The following is a 20261-nucleotide window of genomic DNA, read 5'->3' as shown; positions in this document are numbered from 1 at the left end:
GAGAGAGAGAGCCACACGGTCAAATTGAGCTTTATCTATCGCGGTGGGTCACTTAATAGGAGCCATTTGGAGCCAGAGGCGACCCGGAGCGCAGGAGCCGCAGATCATCTCAGTGAGAGCGGCAGTCAGAGAGTGAGAGGCCAGCGGCAGAGAGCACATTGCTCCACACAGGGAAGAAAAAAACACACAGACACGGAAGAGAAGTGAGTAAGAGAGAGGCAGAGTGAGGGACGGACGGCCAGACGCACGCAGCTGAACTTTTCCTCTGCGGGAACAGCTTTTCTAAAGGGCTTCACAGTGAGTCTCGACAGGCCGGAAAGTGTTGGAGAAGATGCCGAGGGTAGTCCCGGACCAGAGGAGCAAGTTTGAGAATGAGGAGTTTTTCCGCAAGTTGAGCAGGGAGTGTGAGGTGAGTGCGCGCCGTGCCTCCGCACACTGGCTCCATTCTGTTAGACGGCGGAAATAAAGAGAGAAAGCAGGCTCGTTAGTGGAGGAGGGCATGCTGGCTCCACTCGTGTGAAACTTCATGCAGGTTCCTTCATTTCATTCAGTAACTTCAGAGGGAGAAACTAACCCCCCCACCCCCCCAAAGCAAAAGAGTGATAGAGAGCAGAGGAGTACAGCAGTGAGTTGTTTCTCATGTATCTCTGCCTTGCTGAAATTCAATGAAACTGATTTTTTTTTTAGACTTTTACTCCTGTTTTTCTCTTGCTGTTTTTGTTTATTTTCTGCTTAAATTAATCTACAAAGAAGCTTGTACTTTTCCCTCTTCGCCTGTTTGAATAGATCTTTTTATTCGTTATTAAGAGCAGAACCCAAGAATGATGCATTTTGCCTTAAATCGAAATTCCTGTGGCTTCTCTTCAAATTACAGCCTACCGAGGCCAACAAGCATCACCATTCACCATCAAACAGCCCCATTTGGAGGGCTTTCTGTCCCAAATCAAACACATGACGTATACTCAGACTGTAACAGTACACATGAGAGCATAGATGTGCATGTTGCTCACAGTTTGTGTTTTCTTTTCATTGTAGATTAAGTACACTGGGTTCAGGGACCGGCCCCACGAGGAGAGACAAGCTCGCTTCCAGAACGCCTGCAGGGACGGACGCTCAGAAGTAGTGAGTGAAAAACCAACCGAATATATTCTTGTGTCCTTTGTCTTCTGCTTGAAAAAACAGATAAGAAATCGACAAACTGCGTGTGCACACATCAGCGTTCATCTCAAGGTTGTCTCCGTGTTTGGAGACAAATGACCTCTTATTATGAGAACACAGAGATTAGTTCACTTTCTGCAGTCACATACGTTTGTGTGTTGATGTGTCCCCGTACGAGGAAGGAGACGTGTTATCAGACATGTAGACCCACCAGGTTAACTTCACTGACAGACTTCCTCCCTCTGACTCCTGCAGCTGCAGTCATTGTTGTGTCAGAAGCTCTCATTAACGCATGTTATCACACAGACAAGTCATGGTTACAATAAACACTGCTAGGGCTGTAATTTGGGGCCTAAAATCAGTCACCTAAGTAAATATCACCTGTCATGTCTAATTTTGGTATCTACAGTAAACATGTAGTGAATGAAGCTGATGGACAGTGAGAGAACAGAGAAATAGAAAACGCATGATGTCCAGTAATGCAGCACAGCCCTGCTTCAAATATGACTGTGCTCCTTTTGTCGAGTGTAATCAATTAGTTAACCAACAAAAAATGAATTAAGAAATATTTTGATAAATAATTAAGTGTTAATCGGTCAAAAAATGGCAAACATTGCCAGTTTCAGCCTCTCAGATGTGAGGATTTACTGCTTTTCTTTGTCTGATGTGATTGTAAACTGAGTGTCTTTGGGGTTTTGGACGGTCGGAGGCCTCGTGATGTTTAGACTTGAGTTGTTTTTGTCTTGATTTCGGTCTATGCTCTGTTGTTAGTTGTGGTGTTGCGTTGGATTCCACTGAAAGGTGTTTCTCCTCATTTTCATTTATGGAGGAGCAGCCGGCGGCTAATTATTGCAGTAGGAGGTAGTTTGTGGCCACAGTGTCACAGTGAAAGAGTGTCGCTGCGCCAGATCTGCCTCCCTCCATTTCCAAAGCGCGCTTCTCGCGGGCCACGTCTTCAAATGCAGCTGATCAGTTGTCCAATTTTGAGATGGCTGCCTCTCAAAAGCAAATGGGCTGAAGTGAGCTCCTACTGAACCCTCGTGCCTAATGAATTGTCTGTATCACAGAATCACAGTACAAGTGAAAGTCCTGCATTCAAAATCTGACAATTTACTGAAAGAGTAAAAGTAAAAGTACAACTGCATGCAGCCAAAATAGCCTTTGTCAGATAATCTAATTATAGATTATGTTACTGGATTATTCATGTGATTATAACGTTGTAGGTGGCAGCACATTTCTATTCTGTTGGGTGGCATAATTTACCGTTTCACAGTGCGTCTTGTTTTATATGTTCACCGCAGGTTTAAAATCTCAATCTGCAGGCTGAATCCAGCCGGGAGATAAATGTCCTTCATGAACTCAACACGTCTGCACGTTACTTTTCTTTTCTTTTCAAAACACTGGGTGCAGCGCAGTGACGAGCCGTTTATAACTTAAAAGCAAGTAAGGGCACATTCATATTGTCATTATGTAATTACTCCACGCTCCGCAGTGTCAGCTCTGTTTAAAACTGTCTGTTGAACCATGTCTTCAACAAAAGGTGAAGCCAGGTGAAAATCCTTTAGCAACTTGTGCTGTCTTAGTCATCCTGGAGGTATTTTTCACAAACATGTTGTCATCATGATGGGGGGCTCAGCGTGGCGGGGGGGGGGGGGGGCAGGGGGGGCATGATGCATCCATCTGTCTGTCTGTCCTCACTGTATTTATAAGCCTCTTCTGCTGTGAAAATTGATGGCCGTGTTTTTAACGGTTTGATGGCAGGTGTGACATCATGTCGCTGATTTATCTATCGGCCAGACGGCGCTAAAGACCTCCTGCTATTTTCATGGTCAGTGCGAACAACTATCTGACACAATGAGGCTCGAACGTGCCGTCGGGGACCGCTTTTTTTATATATATAGATAAGACAGAAAACAAAAACTGTAAACTGTGGATAATTTACGAGGTTGATGTTCAGTTTATGTGTTTTGATTACTGATCGTCACAAGGAAAAAATCTGTTGGCCTCAGAGCATTTGTCCACTGCGCCCTTTATCTCTGGAGAGACTTTAAATCAAGGCTGAGAACTCGCCTTCGTGCACTTCATTACAGCCTCCCTGGAACTTCTAACTTATTAAGTCATCTCCTTTTCAAGCGCTTGGATGTTTTCATGAGGTTGTTTTATTTGAATTTTTATGGCTTTATTTGTCTGCAGTGTATTTTATGCTAGTGTAAAGTGTACTGGGACCATACTGGATGCTGACCCTGCACTGCCTGATTGATTTTCTATGATGTTCTATGAGAGCCAAAGATTCTCTGTACTTAAATGCAGAGTGAGTGATTTCTGCCACCCGGGGTCTCTAAATAACAAAAGACATAGTTTAGTGAGGTGGTGAAGTCGGAGATGTATTAACGGTTTATTCACTCTGAAGTATTGTCCGGTGTTTGCCACGTTTCCCTGGAAGTTGTAAATTGTAAATTGTAATTGTAAGTTCAGTCTAGAGAGGATATGACGCCGCTGACAGGTGACCAAATGAATAAAATTACATATTTCTCTGGGTCTGAACATGTAGGAAACATTTGGGATCACGTAAGCACACAACCCAACAAAATTTAGAACAGAGGTCTAGTTGTTATTTGATGTTTTAATCCAAAAATGGTCCATATTTTACCTGGAAATCTGAGTTCCACACATGTACATAATGACAGTACAAGTAGTTTGGAAGTCCAATATGTAATTTATTCAAGTGAGAAGTGGAAACTTGAAGCCTCACGTGCACAAAGACTGAGAGTGGATTGTTCAGGATCTTAATGTATCCCTTCACACAGTGCTTTCTTTTGTCTAATTCATTCCAGACTGACTAATTACTAAAAACTACTAAAATTCTTCTAATAATTCGAACATTTCTTAAATGTAGTATTCATCTTACAAGCCAGTTAAAAAACAAATTGTTATTCACAGAAGAAGCTGGTTTAGTAAATAAATAAAAGGCCTGTTGAAGAGACAAGCCCTCCGTTCTATATACTGTATATGTGCAGTCTCAAGTTAATGTTTTCCAGCTGCTCGTAGTATAACTGTCAAATTAGTTTTTTCTCAGCTTTATTCCTTTTTAAGGGAAGAAATAAAATTTGATGCTTTTATATATTGTGTGTGTCGTACAGATAATTACATAACGTCCAATATTTAAACAATAATAAAAAAAAGTCATGTCATCACGTCAAAAAGCAATGCATGCAAACTTCTAATTTGACTTTGTTTTAAAAATGTTTATTTTATTACATTATTTTTACAATATACATGTCCTGTAACAATTCAATTAGGCAGCTGTGTATTTCTAGGAATTCTAAAACATCACACACACACACACACACACACACACACACACACACACTCTAAAATGATCAGGATTGATCTGATAAATGGGACAATAATTCAAAGTAAATTATCTTCAGCTCAGCTCATTAGAGATGAGTCTTTCTCAACGACTATTGATTTTCATGCTGCGCTCGTCTCTCTTCCAGCTCCTCTCCCATCTCTCTCTTTCTCTGTCTGTTCACTCCCTTTGCTCTCTTCTTCTTTGTCTTTCTCCTTCTTCATCTCTCGTCCATTTCCTCTCTCTCTCTCTCTCTCCGTGTGACTTTCTTTACATTCATCACACTGTCTTTACCACCATTCTTCCTTTTCCCTCCATTTCTCTTCCTCTTTCTCATTTCCTCCATTTGTCTTTCTCCCTCTCTTTATCGTTGTCCTCCTTTGTCTCTCGGTTTCCCTCCATCTCTCTCCTCTCTGCCTCTCCTTCCCTCTTTTTTTCTCCCGCAGTAGTAGGCAGCAAATGAGTATCAGATGGTTGTAATCCAATACTTCAAATACAGCAGAAATGATGACTCGGGTGTTCTTTGAGCTCTCGGTTCTGTGAGTGTGTGTGTACGTGTGTGTATGAGAGGCGTTTTTTTTTTTTTTTTTCTCTTTGTGTGTCCACTTACACACTTAGTCATTTTCAGCTCCCTCCTCGCTTTATTTCTCTCTCCTCCCCTCACTGTTGTTCTCTCCTTCTTCTCCTTCAGTCACTTTTCCTTCCTCATTCTCTCGCTCTCTGATGAGGGACAGATTTGACAGGGTGCATAATTCATACGCTTCCAGCTCAGTCGCAGCCCTAATGCCCTTAGTATTGATCTGTCTCAGCAAACACAGCACATCACACACACACACACACACACACACACACACACACACAAACGCAGTTACACATAAAAAACAGACATTCTCTAACTTGATTTTCTGCCTCTCTCTAATTCATTGCTTTCTGACTGCAACAGAAATGCATTCTATTGATTTTCATTTTATTTGTGTTTCTGTATGCATGTGGGTATAAGTGTGTCTGTGTGTGTGCGTGTGTGCGTGCACGTGCATGTACGGTCTTATTGTGATAGCAGTGACTCCCATTAGTGCAAGAAGCCTTTTTCCAGCAATCCAAACTGAGGAGAGCTGAAGTATGGTGTGACTGTATGTGTGAGGGAAGCGAGCCAGTGGTTCACTTTGTGCTTTTGTTCTGAGAGGAGAGCGGTTGGACTGAGAAGAAACGGAGAGACGGAGACAAACTCTGATGCCATCGATCAACTGAAACTCTTCCAGGCTTTGACCCAAAATAAGACATTTGAACTTATTCAAACATTCTGCTGTTCAACTTATGCGCAGCCCCTCTGGGATCATTGCTATGAAGCTGTCATCACTGCATATTCTTAAAATCAGTATTTCAGAATCTTAATCTGAGATAGAAATGCGTCTGAATCTGTTGTGCTGTAAGTTGTACCTGTGATTTTAGAGGGCTGCTCCAGGATTTCTTACAGCTGCAACGATGAGTTGACTGACAGAAAATGAATCCGCAAGTGTTTTCAGTCTTGATTTTTATTTTTTAAATTAAAAATAAAATAAAGCCAAAAGAAAAATATAAATAATTCTCTGCTTGTCAACTGAACTTTTTTAAGTCTCGGACTGTTGGTCCATTATAAAGCGTCACGAGGGGCTCTGGGGTGGACATTTCCTGGAATGTAATTAAAACAATAATTGGCAGATTCATTGATATGAGAATAATTGTGAGATGCAGCCCTGAAAAGAAAGCTCAGTGACGCGCTTTCCCTGCCTGGTAAGCACCCACGTCTTTCAAGCTCCACACCTCCAGTTTTTAACACTTTGTGTCATTTCTCCTGTAAATGTGTCCTCCCTTGGGTGAAGTGCGTGATGTCTCTTGAGAGATTTTCTCAGACTTGTCAAAGCTCCCCGAGAACCACAGAAGACATTAATCAGCTCTTTCTACAGGCTGTTTGATATTCCCCATCATAGCAAACTGACTTTGACATGTGAAATCAATGGAGTGCACTTTTACCATTAATAAAATGTAATGTGAGGGGCTCGTTGGTAGTGCTGAACCCAATAAATCACACCCTTCTCTCGCAGCCTCTTGTACTTCACTGTTTCAGTTCTCCAACCGTACATAAACTGTATTTGAGTCTCACAGCTCTCGTCAACTACCGTACTACCATATGAAACTGTGAGCAGCAGTTTCCCGTTAACAAGCAACTGTGCCCTGAAACAGCAAGAGCCCAAAGAGGCAAGTGGCGGGTGAAGAGACACATATTTATCTCAGGGGTTGGTAGAGACCAAAGTCTGCGTCTGCTGTTTGCTAATGATGATCAATGATCAGTGGCTCGTCAGAGCTGCCTGTGAAATCACTTAATGCAGCTTTAATTCTTTTTCTTGAAGATTGTCTTTAACTTTATCCTCTCTCTCTCTCTCTCTCTCTCTCTCTCTCTCTCTCTCTCTCTCTCTCTCTCTCCAGGCCTTTGTAGCTACAGGTACCAACCTCTCTCTCCAGTTCTTCCCAGCCAACCTGCACGGAGATCAGAGGCAGGTTCCCACAAGGGAGTATGTCGACTTTGAGAGAGAGACAGGAAAGGTAGGACAAGTGCAAGATATACCACCCACTTCCTCAAACACACACACACACATGCGTACACTTCTCTCTTTTGCCCTTCACCTGTTCTAAATGTCACATGGTCTCAGCTGTAGCACAGAGACCGGAAAACACTCTAACTTTGCATCTGGCGCCCAGATCTGGACCAAAACAACTGCTGATGAAATCTCTTCTTTCAACATCAGGTTTTTCAGCATCACTTTTTCTCATGTTTCCACATGACTGCACTTGATTCATCCAACCCTGTTTTCACACGATGTGAAACTGTCGCTAAAAAAAAAACAGCTTTTGGAGAAACACATGGGTCTCTGTCGGCTCTTTTGCTTTCTGTTCCTCTTTTATTTTATGAAATGAAAACATCAGCCCAGACGTCCTCACCAAAACCTCATGTCAAATTATGAATGCAACCGTTGACTTTCATCCTCCTGACCGTCGGCAGAGCAGATTGATTCGTGTGTCAGGTTGGACACAGGCCCACAAAGACAAAACGAAGGGATCTTTTTGTAATCAGCTTCCTGTTCTGTGAAGTTACCAGTGTGTGCTGGGTGTTTATTGCTGATCCCCGCTGCCTCTTACCATCCACCAAACATACTCTAAAATGTGGTGGTCCTGGTCGCAGAGGGGAAATCACTGCTGAGCTTCTTGTCACACAACAGTACGTTGATGAAAAACACTATTAGCTCAGTTGCGCTTGTGCCTGATCACGATCAAAGTTAAACAACTTAAAGAGCTCAGAAGATGCTGCTTTGCTGCTGTCGTCAAGGTGATATCCACTGTGCTGTACAATGCTGAGCTGCTGCTGCTGCTGTTGTGTTTATGTGTATGTTAATTGTCTCCCTTGGCGCAAAGCCTGGACTTTGTGTGTGTGTGTGTGTCAGGTCCTCCACGGACACTGGCTAGCTGAAATGAATGCTTGCTGGCGGCTCATTAAAAATGCATTCTGGGGAATCGATGGACCTCCATGCCCCAAGGCTGACGGACTAATCTCACACTGTTAATTATTTAACACAAGTGCCCTGATGCTTGGGAACAGTGTGCGCGTGCGTGTGCGTGTGCGTGTGTGTGTGTGTTCTTCTGTTGATGGGCGTCAGGCATTTTCCAGAAGAAGAATTTCTGATGTGGTGCGTGTGCGTCAGACAAAGAAAGAAGGAGACAGTACGCATGTGTATGGCAGCAACAGAGTTTGTGGTTGCTTGTGTGTGTGTGTGTGTGTGCGTGTGTGTGTGTGTAAGACGATACCTACTCCTTTGTCACCTCAGCGGTGCTCACAGATCTATGAAGTTTTAATGAGGCCAGGAGTCGTCAATGTAAAGCAGTTTCAGAGTGGTTCTGTAGGACACACACACACACACACACACACACACTCACTCACACATGTCAGAGGACCCAGAAAAACCCGCTGACAGTCTACTCTTTTCAACCATAGTCATCTTTTAAACTGAGAAACGTAAGTCACGATATGCCAGCATAGCGACTCACAGTAAGTCACTCCAGATCGCTGAAATGCTCCTTTCATGCAGCTCCAACAGAAGACACAAGTATAAGGTTTCAGTCTTTACTTTTATGTAATATTCATTTATATTCCGCTTGTGTAAAAAAGAGAGGCGAGCGCAGAATGTGGTTTCCTGAGTACAATGTACAGTAGAAAGAGATACTGTTTTAGAGTGTTGTTTTAGAGTAAAGTGCTCAGCCTTTAATTGTGTACTGAGTGTACGCTTTCTGCCGCGTTGCTCTACCACGATAACGGCTGTCACACACTCACACACACATACACACACACACACACACACACACAAAGAAAAACACACACACACACCCCGCCCTCGGATTCCTGCCGGACCTCCCTGTGGAATACAACTGTCAGGCCAAGGCAGAGATCTTGTGTACGTTGCAACTTCTTCTCTTAATTACTGTCACAGCGAAACTACACACACAAACACGTACGCACGTCTGGTGCAAGGTGATGCTTATTTCTCCTGCAGTAGTTTTTTATTAATTGCTTCCAAAATGATCCATAGAACCTGAAGCAGTTGAAAAAAAATCAGTTAAAAATCAGAATTATTTATTTTATGCCAGACATGTTTCTTTCTGAAAAACGTTTAAATTAAAGAGATCAGTGGGCGATTGCAGTATAGAGTAACACTGAGCATAAATGTGAATAAATGGTAAAAAGTACTATGTGTGAGTCAGGGTGGACCAGTAGATTCAGACTGAGGTACCGGGTTACTGTTTTTTGCCCCTCTTCCTTTGCTTTTATTACTTTTCCCTCCATATTTTCAGCTTCCCTTCTTTTTCCTGTGTTTGTTATTCTTGTGGCATTTTATATGAACGCTGCTCCTCCTTCCCTCCCCTCTTCCCTCTTTCCATTCCTTATGTTTTTTGCGTACATCCCCCACTCCCCCCTTTTAACCTCCCCTCCTTCGCTCGCTCCCGTCCTCCCTCCATCCGCTCTCCCCCTCCATTCCCTCCCTCTCTCCCGCCTTCATTTCCAAACACAGATGGTGCCAAACCAAAAGGGTAGCACAGCCAGGTTAAACTTGGCAAAATAATAGTGTGTGTGTGTGTGTGTGTGTGTGTGTGTGTGTGTGTGTTTTTGAAAGACAGAAAGAGTAGAAGTACAGGCCCTCAGTGTCGTTGCAGGCTAATGGGAGCCAGCTGTGGACGAGGTTAATTTTAGCATTAGCAGCTAACCTCCTTGCAAGCGTGAGCCCAGCCCTACACATGAATTGTAGCATCAGCAGCCTTTAAGGCAACAGAAACGCTGTAAAATGAACCTTGTAGCTCAAAAACAGGATAGAACTGTTCCCACGCTGGCTGATGGTGGTGTGCCCTGTGTTACTAACTCTGCATCCGTGTGGAACCCAGAACTGGACTTGTCCATGTGGGCTAACTCTGATGCGTTTTGCATTAGAAGTCAGGCATGGGTCTGGTGACCAGTTGAACAGAATGAAGGCCTTTGTTGGACAAAGAACTTTTTTGGCTGCCTGCTTAAAAACGAAAGCATGAGAAACAGGAGAAATGTCTGTTTCGGGTGCTCGTTGACTGATTTTTAGACCTTTTAGGTCCACATGCAGTTTTCTATTTTTTCCCCTTAATTAACTTTAAGGCTGGAAAAAGCAGCTTAATTCCAATCAAAGGGAGATACTGCGGCTGTGCTGTGCATCATTTGAATTCAGCTTGACGTATTTAGTGGACTCTCCAGTAGAATTTAAAATACATTTCTACATGCTTTAACAATGCATGACTACACAGCATGAGTTTGTAATGACCTCCTGGTCAGTGGGGTTGAACATACTGTCATCCTCTTTAATGAACATACGCAGATTTAATGACATATATGTGGTCAGTTTTCAGAAAAACAAAAGACTACATGAAAGACGGCTACAGACATACTTCATTTACAAGTAAGCAGATGTTTACTGTCTGCACTGCACAGGAGGTATATTTGTGATATGTACACTATGTAATTGGCTGACAATATTATCACCTCTGTGTTCATATTATCATGTATATTGAACACACAGAAATTGGATTATTTGTCTTGTAGTGATTTTGAACTTTTTCCTGAAATTCATACTGTAGCCCGACACTGCACCGCGCTCTTTAGCACGTCACTTTTATCATCACTGAAAAACATTTTCCTTTCAAATATAGCTCTCTGTGACTCTACCTCAACTCCCTGCCCCGCCTGTGGTCCTTGACATACGTGTCCCTCTTGCTGCCAAATGTTTTGAATTTACTTGTTTTGAATGTTTCCATAGTTTTGTTTGTGGTTTCCTTTGTGTGAAGAAACTGCTTCTGTCCTTTAGGTAAAACAGATACTGGTCTTTCCTTCCTTCCTGTCCTGTGCTCTGTCCCTCCAGCTTGCCTAACCATCTCCACTGCGTGCGTGTGTGTGTGTTTGTCACTTTTTAAAGATTTATGTTTGTCTCTTTTACTGGCTGTGTGGAACTGTCAAGTTTTCCAGCCATGAGCAAAACAATGTTGCAGTATACTCGAGTGTGGAGCGCTGCCGGTGAAACATGTTCAACTGATTAACATGACAGCGGCACAACACGAGTTGCTGCTCATTTTCATTACACTCCCATTACATTTTACTCAAGTGTCAGGGTGAAGAAGCCTCAACAAGCCCTTCTTTTCTGGCCCCAAACTATTTTTTGGGTCATGAAATCACTTGGAACTTGAGATTTGGTTCTGAAACTGGAAACTGGCTCCAGTACCAACCGTTAGCTGGTGGAAAAATCATATCTGAGGATGTGACTTTAAATGAGGTTGAAACCACAGGAATTACTCTGCAAGATTCTCTGTTGAAGGTTGTTTCTCTATGTGTGTGTGTGTGTGTGTGTGTGTGTGTGTGTGTGCGTACATGCATGCTGGTGCACACTAGTAAGTGTGTTTGCGCACTACCCCTGCATGCTGATGAGTTGGTGGCGCCAGACTTTGTGCTAAGCCTTACACACACGTATCTGCACGCAAAAAAACACACAAACATATGAACAGTAAACAAAACCCAAAGCAGAGAGAAAAGAGTGAAAAGAGGCAGAAAGAGACAGACAGATTAGTGGTTGTTGGGGGGACTAAATGAGAAGCAGATGAGTATCTGTCAGCTACATGATGGAGGAGGGTGGACTGTCAGGGAGGAGCTCACAGAAACACACGTGTGTCGAGCTTCATTCATACTCAAACTATTCCCTGCATGGATCCAGCCTCTTTATTTTTTTACTTTTAGCACCCAGACTTTTGGCACAGACATTCATGTTCCTCTCAGAATGAGTTTTAAAAAATGTGATAATGCCCCGGCTTCTCATCCAACACCATCATCAGGTCAAAATTTGCATTTGTCCAATACTTTGGTTAAGGACTTAAAACCTGTGAAACTGATGACATCGTCATCACAAATGTTAGCTTGCTGACACACTAAACTAATATGGTGAACATGGTAAAGATTACACCTGCTAAACATCAACATGTTGCAGTGTTTGTGAGCATGTCAGCAAGCTGTCAGTAGCATTTAGCTCAGAGCACCGCTGTGCAGCCTCACAGAGCTGCTGGCATGGCTATAGAGCGTTTTCTTCAAAAATACTCAACATTGGCCCTGTAATACTACAAGAGGTCACTCCTCAACTTTTATTTCCTACTTCCTCTTTGTGGAACCTTCATCCCACATTAGATACGGTTATTTTTATACTTTTACATATACTGAAGTTCAAATTCTGAAAAAAATTGAATTTAAAGAAATATGGCACATCTGGCCAGCTGAAAAAAAAACTTAAAAAATCCAAAAATCTTTTTACTCTTATCTGGTCAATAAAACAGGATTCACAGAAGTTGTACAGTAGAAGGTGTGCACGTCCAAGGCATTCAGTGCTACAGCCAGATTCTTCAGTATAATAGGTCCAAGATGTTCTGGTTTATAGACTATAGCAGATTATGATGTGGTGGCTCCTCTGATCCTCCCACATCTGTAGCTCCAGTCCAGTCTCTGGAAAGCACCACATTCTTTTTTTTTTTTTTTCCTTTTCCTTTTTATGCAAAAACAAACAGTAGTGACTTCACAGATACAACAATGATAGAAATTGGAATGAAATATACAAAGACAGGCAGAGGGAGAACAGGGTGATGTACAGAACTTGGCGTGATGTATATATAAAATAAAAAAAACAAGGATGAAATAGTTACAATAATGCTGATAATAACAAACATCATGCAGCTACTGTGATTTAAATGAGTGTAATTACATGAGTGTTTCAGCAGAAATCAATTAAAGATGGCACCTGTGTTTATATGTATGATTATGTGTATGAGAGAGAAGACAAATACAATAGGTAATAATAAGGAAAGAATGAAAACAACTAACTAAAGAAGTAGTTTGTAATTGTTATTGTACAATCAATCAAAGAAACTGGATTATTACAAGAACAACACAATCTCCTCATCTCTGGCAGCCTGGTGGAAAACCCATAAAATCACTGAATCATCACTAACACCATTCATCATGGGATTGCACAACACCCCTGTCGACTTTCCATCATGGCAAGAAAGGGGAATCTCTCACCTCCATCACTTATTCCAACACAACCAATTCATATCATTCAACACACTAATCCAGACGTGTTGGGAGAGACCAGCTCCTCCACTCCCAACAGTTCAAATCCACAGTTAAATCCAAAATGAACAGGACCAGCAGCACACTGCAACCCCGTAAGGTCAGGAAAATCACAAAACAGAAAAAAAAAGTCATCTCTGAACTTAGATTCATCTCAGATTCGCCCATAACACTAAATAGGAAAATGACTGGACTCCCAGCCCTGATTTCTGCCTATAAAAACATCTTGTGCATGACCACTAATACAAATGTGCAACTTTTGCAATAAAAAACTTGTTTAAACTTGTTAAAATGGGACTGACTGACAGACATTTGTCCACAATACACTCTGGGCAGCACAGACGATTGTGGTCATGCCACTTGTCCATGCCAACCAGTTCAGTGTCTTTGCATAGCAGGAACTGAGAATCTCTTCACTTCACTGGGCTGCAGAATCCCATTGTTCCCATTGCTTTGCTCACTGGGAGATATTATACAAGTCACCCTCCCACTGAAACACAAAACCCATCACTCATCTCTCTCAGCATGGCTCCAAAAATAATCTGTCAAAACTGAAAATTTACAAAATCGTATCACTCATTGGATCAATCTACTGACAGAACACAACAGCCTACATAAAAAAACAACGTATCAGTCTTTAATGAAAGCTGGAATACTTTCTGAACTCAAAACAGAACATAAAGAAAACCAAAACACGACCACAGGTATTAGTCACTTCCTTTTGCCTGTCCACCATTCACAGCAAACATGCTCTCCATCATTCACACACACAAACAAACACACACACACACACACACACACACACACACACACACACACACATATCTGCCATTACACATACAAACATATAATCAAATACATTATTATTTGGTTTATTATCACTATCAATCACCATCATTTCTATTAATGCTATTATTAATACTGTTGGTTAGATGGTCGAGGACCTGAAGTTTTTTATTTTTTTCTTCTTGATATTTAAACCCCCTCTCTGTTGTATTACTCATTCATATATTCACATATTACTGTGGTTCTTTGTATTCCTCTCATTGATTTATAGTATTGTTATTACTTTTTGCTGTCTGAGGACGATGGGATGTGGGGCCGGTCTGTGCTGGCTCGAGGGGCGGGGAGGCTGGGTGACTCCCTCTGGCAGCTTGGCCGGGTCTCTGGTGGGGATGGGCTGGGATGGGGTTGGCAGGGCCTCCCCCCCTCCCTCTCAAAGGGTCGGGGAAAGAAAAAAAAAAAACTAAGAAAGGGGAAAAGACATAAGAAAAGAAGGGAAAGCACCACCTTCAGTCGGTGTTTAAAGATGTCAGCGATCAACATGACTGTTACTCGTTGATGTTACTGGATGTCGGTAAAGTAGTTCAAGTCTGTCTACATGTTTTTTTCTAAAGAAAGAGAAATTTAGAGAATTCTTTAGTTAAAGTTCACGTGTATCCTCATGATGCTGATGCTTTTCAACTTGTCAGATTTTGTCTTCAGGCGTTTTCCATATACTCACAGCCTCCATCCCACAGAAAATGAAAAAGTTCTTGTAAATGACAGTGATCTCTCATACACACACACACACACGCACACACACGCACACACACACACGTCCCTCTGAAATCATTTCTTGTCTGACACCTCTGTTGCCCTTTAATTTAGTCATCAGCTTCAAGCCTCCAGGATTCTCCTGTCACATGCACATCAACATCACTACATTGTGTGTGTGTTTGTGTGTGTGTGTGTGTGTGTGTGTGTGTGTGTGCGCACTGTGTGGTGTCATGTTTCCCTCTGAACGGAAGCTGTGCCACCAGTGCGTGACTTGTCAGTGACATCATCAAAGCCAGACCACTAATTGGTTCCCTCTGCTACTGCCGCTCTGCATCCGACATTGTGAGTGTGTGTGTGTGTGTGTGCGCGCGTGTGTGTGTGTGTGCAGTTGTGCTTTACATCTTGTACGTCCTGAGTGATTGTTCAGTACATTTTAATGAAGCTTCTTTCATTTAAATCAGTAGTGGCTTTCCTCTGAGCCTCACAGACGGTCACAGTCTCCCTGTTAAGGACACTTTAATGCACCACAAAACCTCTTTGCTGTACACACGCACGCACACACACGCACACACACACACACACACACAGAGTACATCAACGTCTCCTCCCACAGGGTTTCATATTTCCCTGCTCCAGGCCTTAGATCAATGACCACACCCACAACCACAATGCATTGCAGCGCACGCAGAGACAGGGTCCTCTGTTTATGTGCTCTTTGTGTGTGTCCCAGTGTTTTTTGTAGGCATCATGTCTTTGTGAGTGAATCTCTGTTGAAGTGCATTTACACACACAAGGTAGAGGAGGACAAAGCACGCGTGTGTGCGCGTTTTTGTGTGTGTGTGCGTGAGGCAAAAAAGAGACACAAGGTTCAGATAGAAAACTGTGGAGAGAGATGTCGGTCTGGTGTGAAATCCAACATGTGTGTGTCACCTCTGTTCCTCTGTTCTTAGTCCCTCTTTTCCCGTAACCGTCTGCTGAGCTGGACTGAAGAATGCTCTGCTCACCTGGACTTTTTCCGTGTCATTTTTCCTGCTCTTCTCTCTAATACGGCACACACTGCAGATTAAAATCAGGTTAGGGGCGTGACAGCCCGACCATGATCTCTCGCTAACCTTAACCAAATGCTTTAGTAGCTCAAACCACGTTATACCTCAGCCTATCAATTCTGTGCAGTGCAAGGATGTCACACTTCCTGGATTTGACAAAAAAGCAAAGTAGCAGAACATAAACGTATTGAATTATCAAAGCTTTGATAATTCTGCCGTGCACTACCTGTCCAGCAACTGGCTGGGGAACACGGTGGAACATGTATCAGCTACGGAGCCAGATATTTCCCTCCGAATGTGGTGAAGAACAAAACAGAGCTAAAAGGAGAGAGAGAGAGAGAATATTGGACTTATCTTTGTCAGTTTGCCAGTCACAAGACTTTAAATGAATGATAATGCTGCTTTGTGTCTGCGGGATATGAAATGGGCAGTTGCTAACACTTTAGCCGCTGCAGCTTTATAAAATGATGATATTTCAGTGTTTCCAGCTTGACCTGCTGCCCACAAGTGGTCAGAAACATCGATTAATTCTGCTTCAATCAGAATGAACATAATCACTAACTTTTTTGTACATAGAATTGTATTTCATTTGCCAATTTAAAGGCCTCACGCAATGCTCTCTCTGTCTCCCTCTTTCTCCGTCTCTGGGTTTGTAACTCTATCTGCAGCCTGTGTGTGGATTTGCATGATATTTCCATGCCTATGAAAGCCATAGGAACAAACAGTGGTTTTTGCCCTCCTGTGTGCACACAGAGGACTTTGCATAGCAATGATGCACATTATGTGTCTACAGGCAGTTAGAGACTCAGATGGGGAATGGTCCAACTCACTCAGCTCCCAGTGGAAATACAAACTCCCAGTGAACCAGAGAGCATGTACTTTGCAACACAAAGCATGTGACCTGACAAAGGACTTCAGTATTTTGATTCTGAACATGAAACAACTGATGAAAAGTGAGATGTGAGTCATGATGCGTTGTTGCTTTCAGCCTGAATAAAGGCACACATGCTTTTTGACTTCTGCAGAACGGCACGCAGAACGTAAAGCTGTGGATTTTATGTGACTTGTGAAGTTTGCAGGTCATTACCTCCCTCTCACAGCTGCCTGCTGCTCTTTGGAAGTAAACAGCATAAACAACAACATACATGACATCATCCTCAAGGACCTGGCTGTGATATGTGTGTGTGTGTGTGTGTGTGTGAATGTGTTGGTCACATTGTGGGGACATAAATCTGTTTACACAGTCACATTGTGGGGGCTCACCATACTTGTGGGGACAAAATGCAGGTTCTCATAATGTAAATCATGAAATTTTAGGGTGAACACTTGGATTAAGGTTAGAGTAAGGGTTACGGTTAGTCAAGTCGTTATGGTTAAGTCCCCAAAAGTGATGAAAACCAAACTTTGTGTGTGTGTGTGTGTGTGTGTGTGTGTGTGTGTGTTGTTTTGCATCCTTTGTAATTACAAGGTGGAAACGCTGAAGAAGAGAGAGTGATCATGCAGTGGAGAGTACCATACCATTATACTGTTGCTTTAGCGGGGTGTGTGTGTGTGTGTGTGTGTGTGTGTGTGTGTGTGTGTGTGTCTGTGAGACAATTGGTCAGTAGACGTTGTATTCAGTGTGGGATTAGGAACAGAAGGCCAGTAACGTGCTTTATCTCCAGCTGCTGCTCACACCTGACACACACACGCGCACACACACACACACACACACACACACACACAGATTACAGCTTGAGCTCCTCTCTCTCATTGTCTCTTTCCCTCCCTCTCTCTCTTTTGTTACTCACCTGTCCGTTGCTCTCCCTGTATCACTCTCTCTATACGTAGCTCACTTCCACATCTTCTATTTCTCTCTTTCTTCAGAAGTGAAGTCTCATTTAGGAGTTTAAATGTAAAAAGTAAAAATATGGTCAAATGTGAATCGGACTACACGTCATTAAAAAAGAAAATTGTGATATAAACTAATGTTGGGACATATGATGACGTGCATTCGAGATTGTCCATTCCTTCCGTCAAAACTTTTGACTTTTAAGAAATGTGTGTTTGCTGTTATTCACTATTTTCTGACATTTTGTAGATCAAACAATCAGGGATGTAGTCTTTAGTCGCAGCCTGAGATACTTGTTTATCAGGCATTTCAGTCACTCCATTAGCAAGAAGACATTTCTGTCTGGTCATTTCATCCATAAACAGTTTCTCAATCTATTTTCTTTACTATGTCACAACATATATGAATATCTCAATCTAAAATTACACATACCACATGTATGATTTAATCCACGTCACCCCTGACAATACTTAACTGTAACATGCTGTATGTATCCAATTCATATGAGGCTCAGTGTGAGAGTCGACACTCCTAAACGTAAGAAACTGTCAAAAATACATTAAAGGTAATATTCAGAAAAATATAATAAAGCTGATTATCAGTATCATGCAGCCCTACTAGAAACAGCTGTTTCTATTATAGAAACACTGTATGTATGAGAAATATTGTGAGCAGTGCAGTAAATGAAACATGTTTTGCTTGAAAAGAATCCAGAAACTGAATTTTCTCTGCTGTACTTCTTCTGCTGTTGAAACATCCTTAATGTAAAAAGCACCAATAGATGTCGAGAATTGCAGTTACCTCTTAGCTAACTCTCTCTCTCTCTTTCTGTCTTCCCTCGTCTTTGTGATCTCTTCTTTTGTTTTAACTCCTCTTTTATTCCAACTCCCAGAAATGCCAGCGTGACGTCCGTGCTGGAGTCTTGTTCATTGGAGTCGTGTGTGTTTGCTGTTGGCTGTGAAAGAGTCGCTGTGTGTGTGTGTCAGTGTGCTGTGGAGAGGCAGCGTGAGTCAGGAATGATTCATGTCATATAAACTGGACTGCCACATTGTCCTAGCAATTATACTGATACCGTTTTTTTTTTCTTTTTCTTCAAAATCCTCAATTTTCTCGTCTGAGACATGAGAAGGGGATGATGATGAGTGATGGTATTTGATCCAAAGGAAAGAAAGAAAGAAAGAAAGAGCGAGCATGACTCGTCTGTGACTGGCCGCTGACTCAGACAGACACACACACGTGTCTATTGTGTCAGCAACACACACACATACAGATTTCCAGACATTCTACGGCTCATCTTTAATCTAAATGGCACACACACACACACACACACACACACACAGTGATGTTGACTGTTTAAATGTAACACGCGCAGCCTCCCCGACGCTCTGATAATCATTCATGTAACATTCTTTTGGATAATAACATAATTACTGCACTAAATCAGCTGGTGCCTCCAGCTTAGACAGTTTGTGCGCACACACACACACAAACACACCCACACACACACACACACACAGTGCAGAACAGAAGTGAAGCAGAAAAGCACATACTCTAAGTATATTTAAGACAAAAGAAAGACAGAACTAGTGGTGCTGACAGAGGAATTAAAAGAGGCATCTTTAAGTCTTGTGTTGTTTATTTGAATGTGTTTACACGTGTGTGTGTGTGTGTGTGTGTGTGTGTGTGTGTGTGTGTGTGTGTGTGTGCGCGTGTGTGTGTTTATATGTGTGTGTGTGTGTGTTTGCGCGCATGTGTGTGGGAGACACTGCCACAACTCACGAGACCAAAAACACAGATGCCCATTGTCTTCACACACTTTGTGGGCGCTGGTCTATGTGTGTGTGTGTGCGCGCGCGCGCGTGTGTGTGTGTGTGTGTGTGTGTGTGTGTGTGTGTGTGTGTGTGTGTGCATGTGTGTGTGTGGTGCATGTCTGTCTGTGCAGCAGTGGGCAGTTGTGCTGACTAGATGGTTGGCACCAGGCTGAATGAGAGGCACGATGCCAACACATCCCTCTACATCTGCGTCACGCACTGTCTGCCAACACTCTCTCTCTCACATACACACATACACACTCACACAATGTGTAGGAAGCACTTACAGTAGCTCGCAGAAGTTCAGATCAAAAGACAGAGATTTGACTGGCCAGCTGAAGGCTGGCTGTATGAGCGTGTGCTCTTCGCTCAGCAGCGGTGATCGGTTCAAATGGATGAAAATAAGATCAGAGAGGAAATTTCAAAGAAGACTGCTCATAAGTCACAGAAGTCAGCATGTGAATGACTGTAAAAATGATGCACAGTGATTCACGAGGCTGCAGCTGGTGGCTGTTGTCACATAAAATCTTGTCAGAAGTCAACTTCCTTTTCAACAACATGCGAAACTGTTTGGAGGACTTCACAAAGGACTGGTAGGTGGTTGAATCAGTCGACAATGCTGATTAACAATGAAATCCTTAAGTTGAAGTTAAGTTTAGGATGTGATGCTTTGCAATATGCTCATCACATGTGCATTGGATGTCATCTCATGTGATGCAGATGACGTCCACAAAAATGTGATCTTGCCAGAATGACAGGATGAAGTGATGTAAGACTCTGCATTGCATGTATGTACAGACTTAACTTAAAGGAAAAACAT

At 42.5% G+C, this 20261-nt stretch overlaps 1 protein-coding gene across 4 annotated transcripts in view; it reads left to right on the top strand.

Annotated features, from left to right (window-relative positions):
• cbfb (core-binding factor subunit beta) overlaps positions 1-20261 on the top strand; it is a 36898-nt gene continuing 16637 nt past the window's right edge. For all 4 annotated transcript variants that reach the window (XM_076734146.1, XM_076734145.1, XM_076734148.1 and 1 more), the window contains exons 1-3: positions 1-409; positions 1036-1122; positions 6974-7090. In XM_076734146.1, the coding sequence (XP_076590261.1) occupies positions 332-409; positions 1036-1122; positions 6974-7090 (282 nt within the window). In that variant the 5' untranslated portion in view covers positions 1-331. The remainder of the gene's footprint in view (positions 410-1035; positions 1123-6973; positions 7091-20261) is intronic.

The sequence above is a fragment of the Chaetodon auriga genome, chromosome 6 (genome assembly GCF_051107435.1).
Source record: "Chaetodon auriga isolate fChaAug3 chromosome 6, fChaAug3.hap1, whole genome shotgun sequence".
In the NCBI taxonomy this organism is placed as follows: Eukaryota; Metazoa; Chordata; class Actinopteri; order Chaetodontiformes; family Chaetodontidae; genus Chaetodon; species Chaetodon auriga.
The sequence above is the reverse complement of the archived record's forward strand: the minus strand, read 5'-3'. Positions and strand labels throughout refer to the sequence as shown.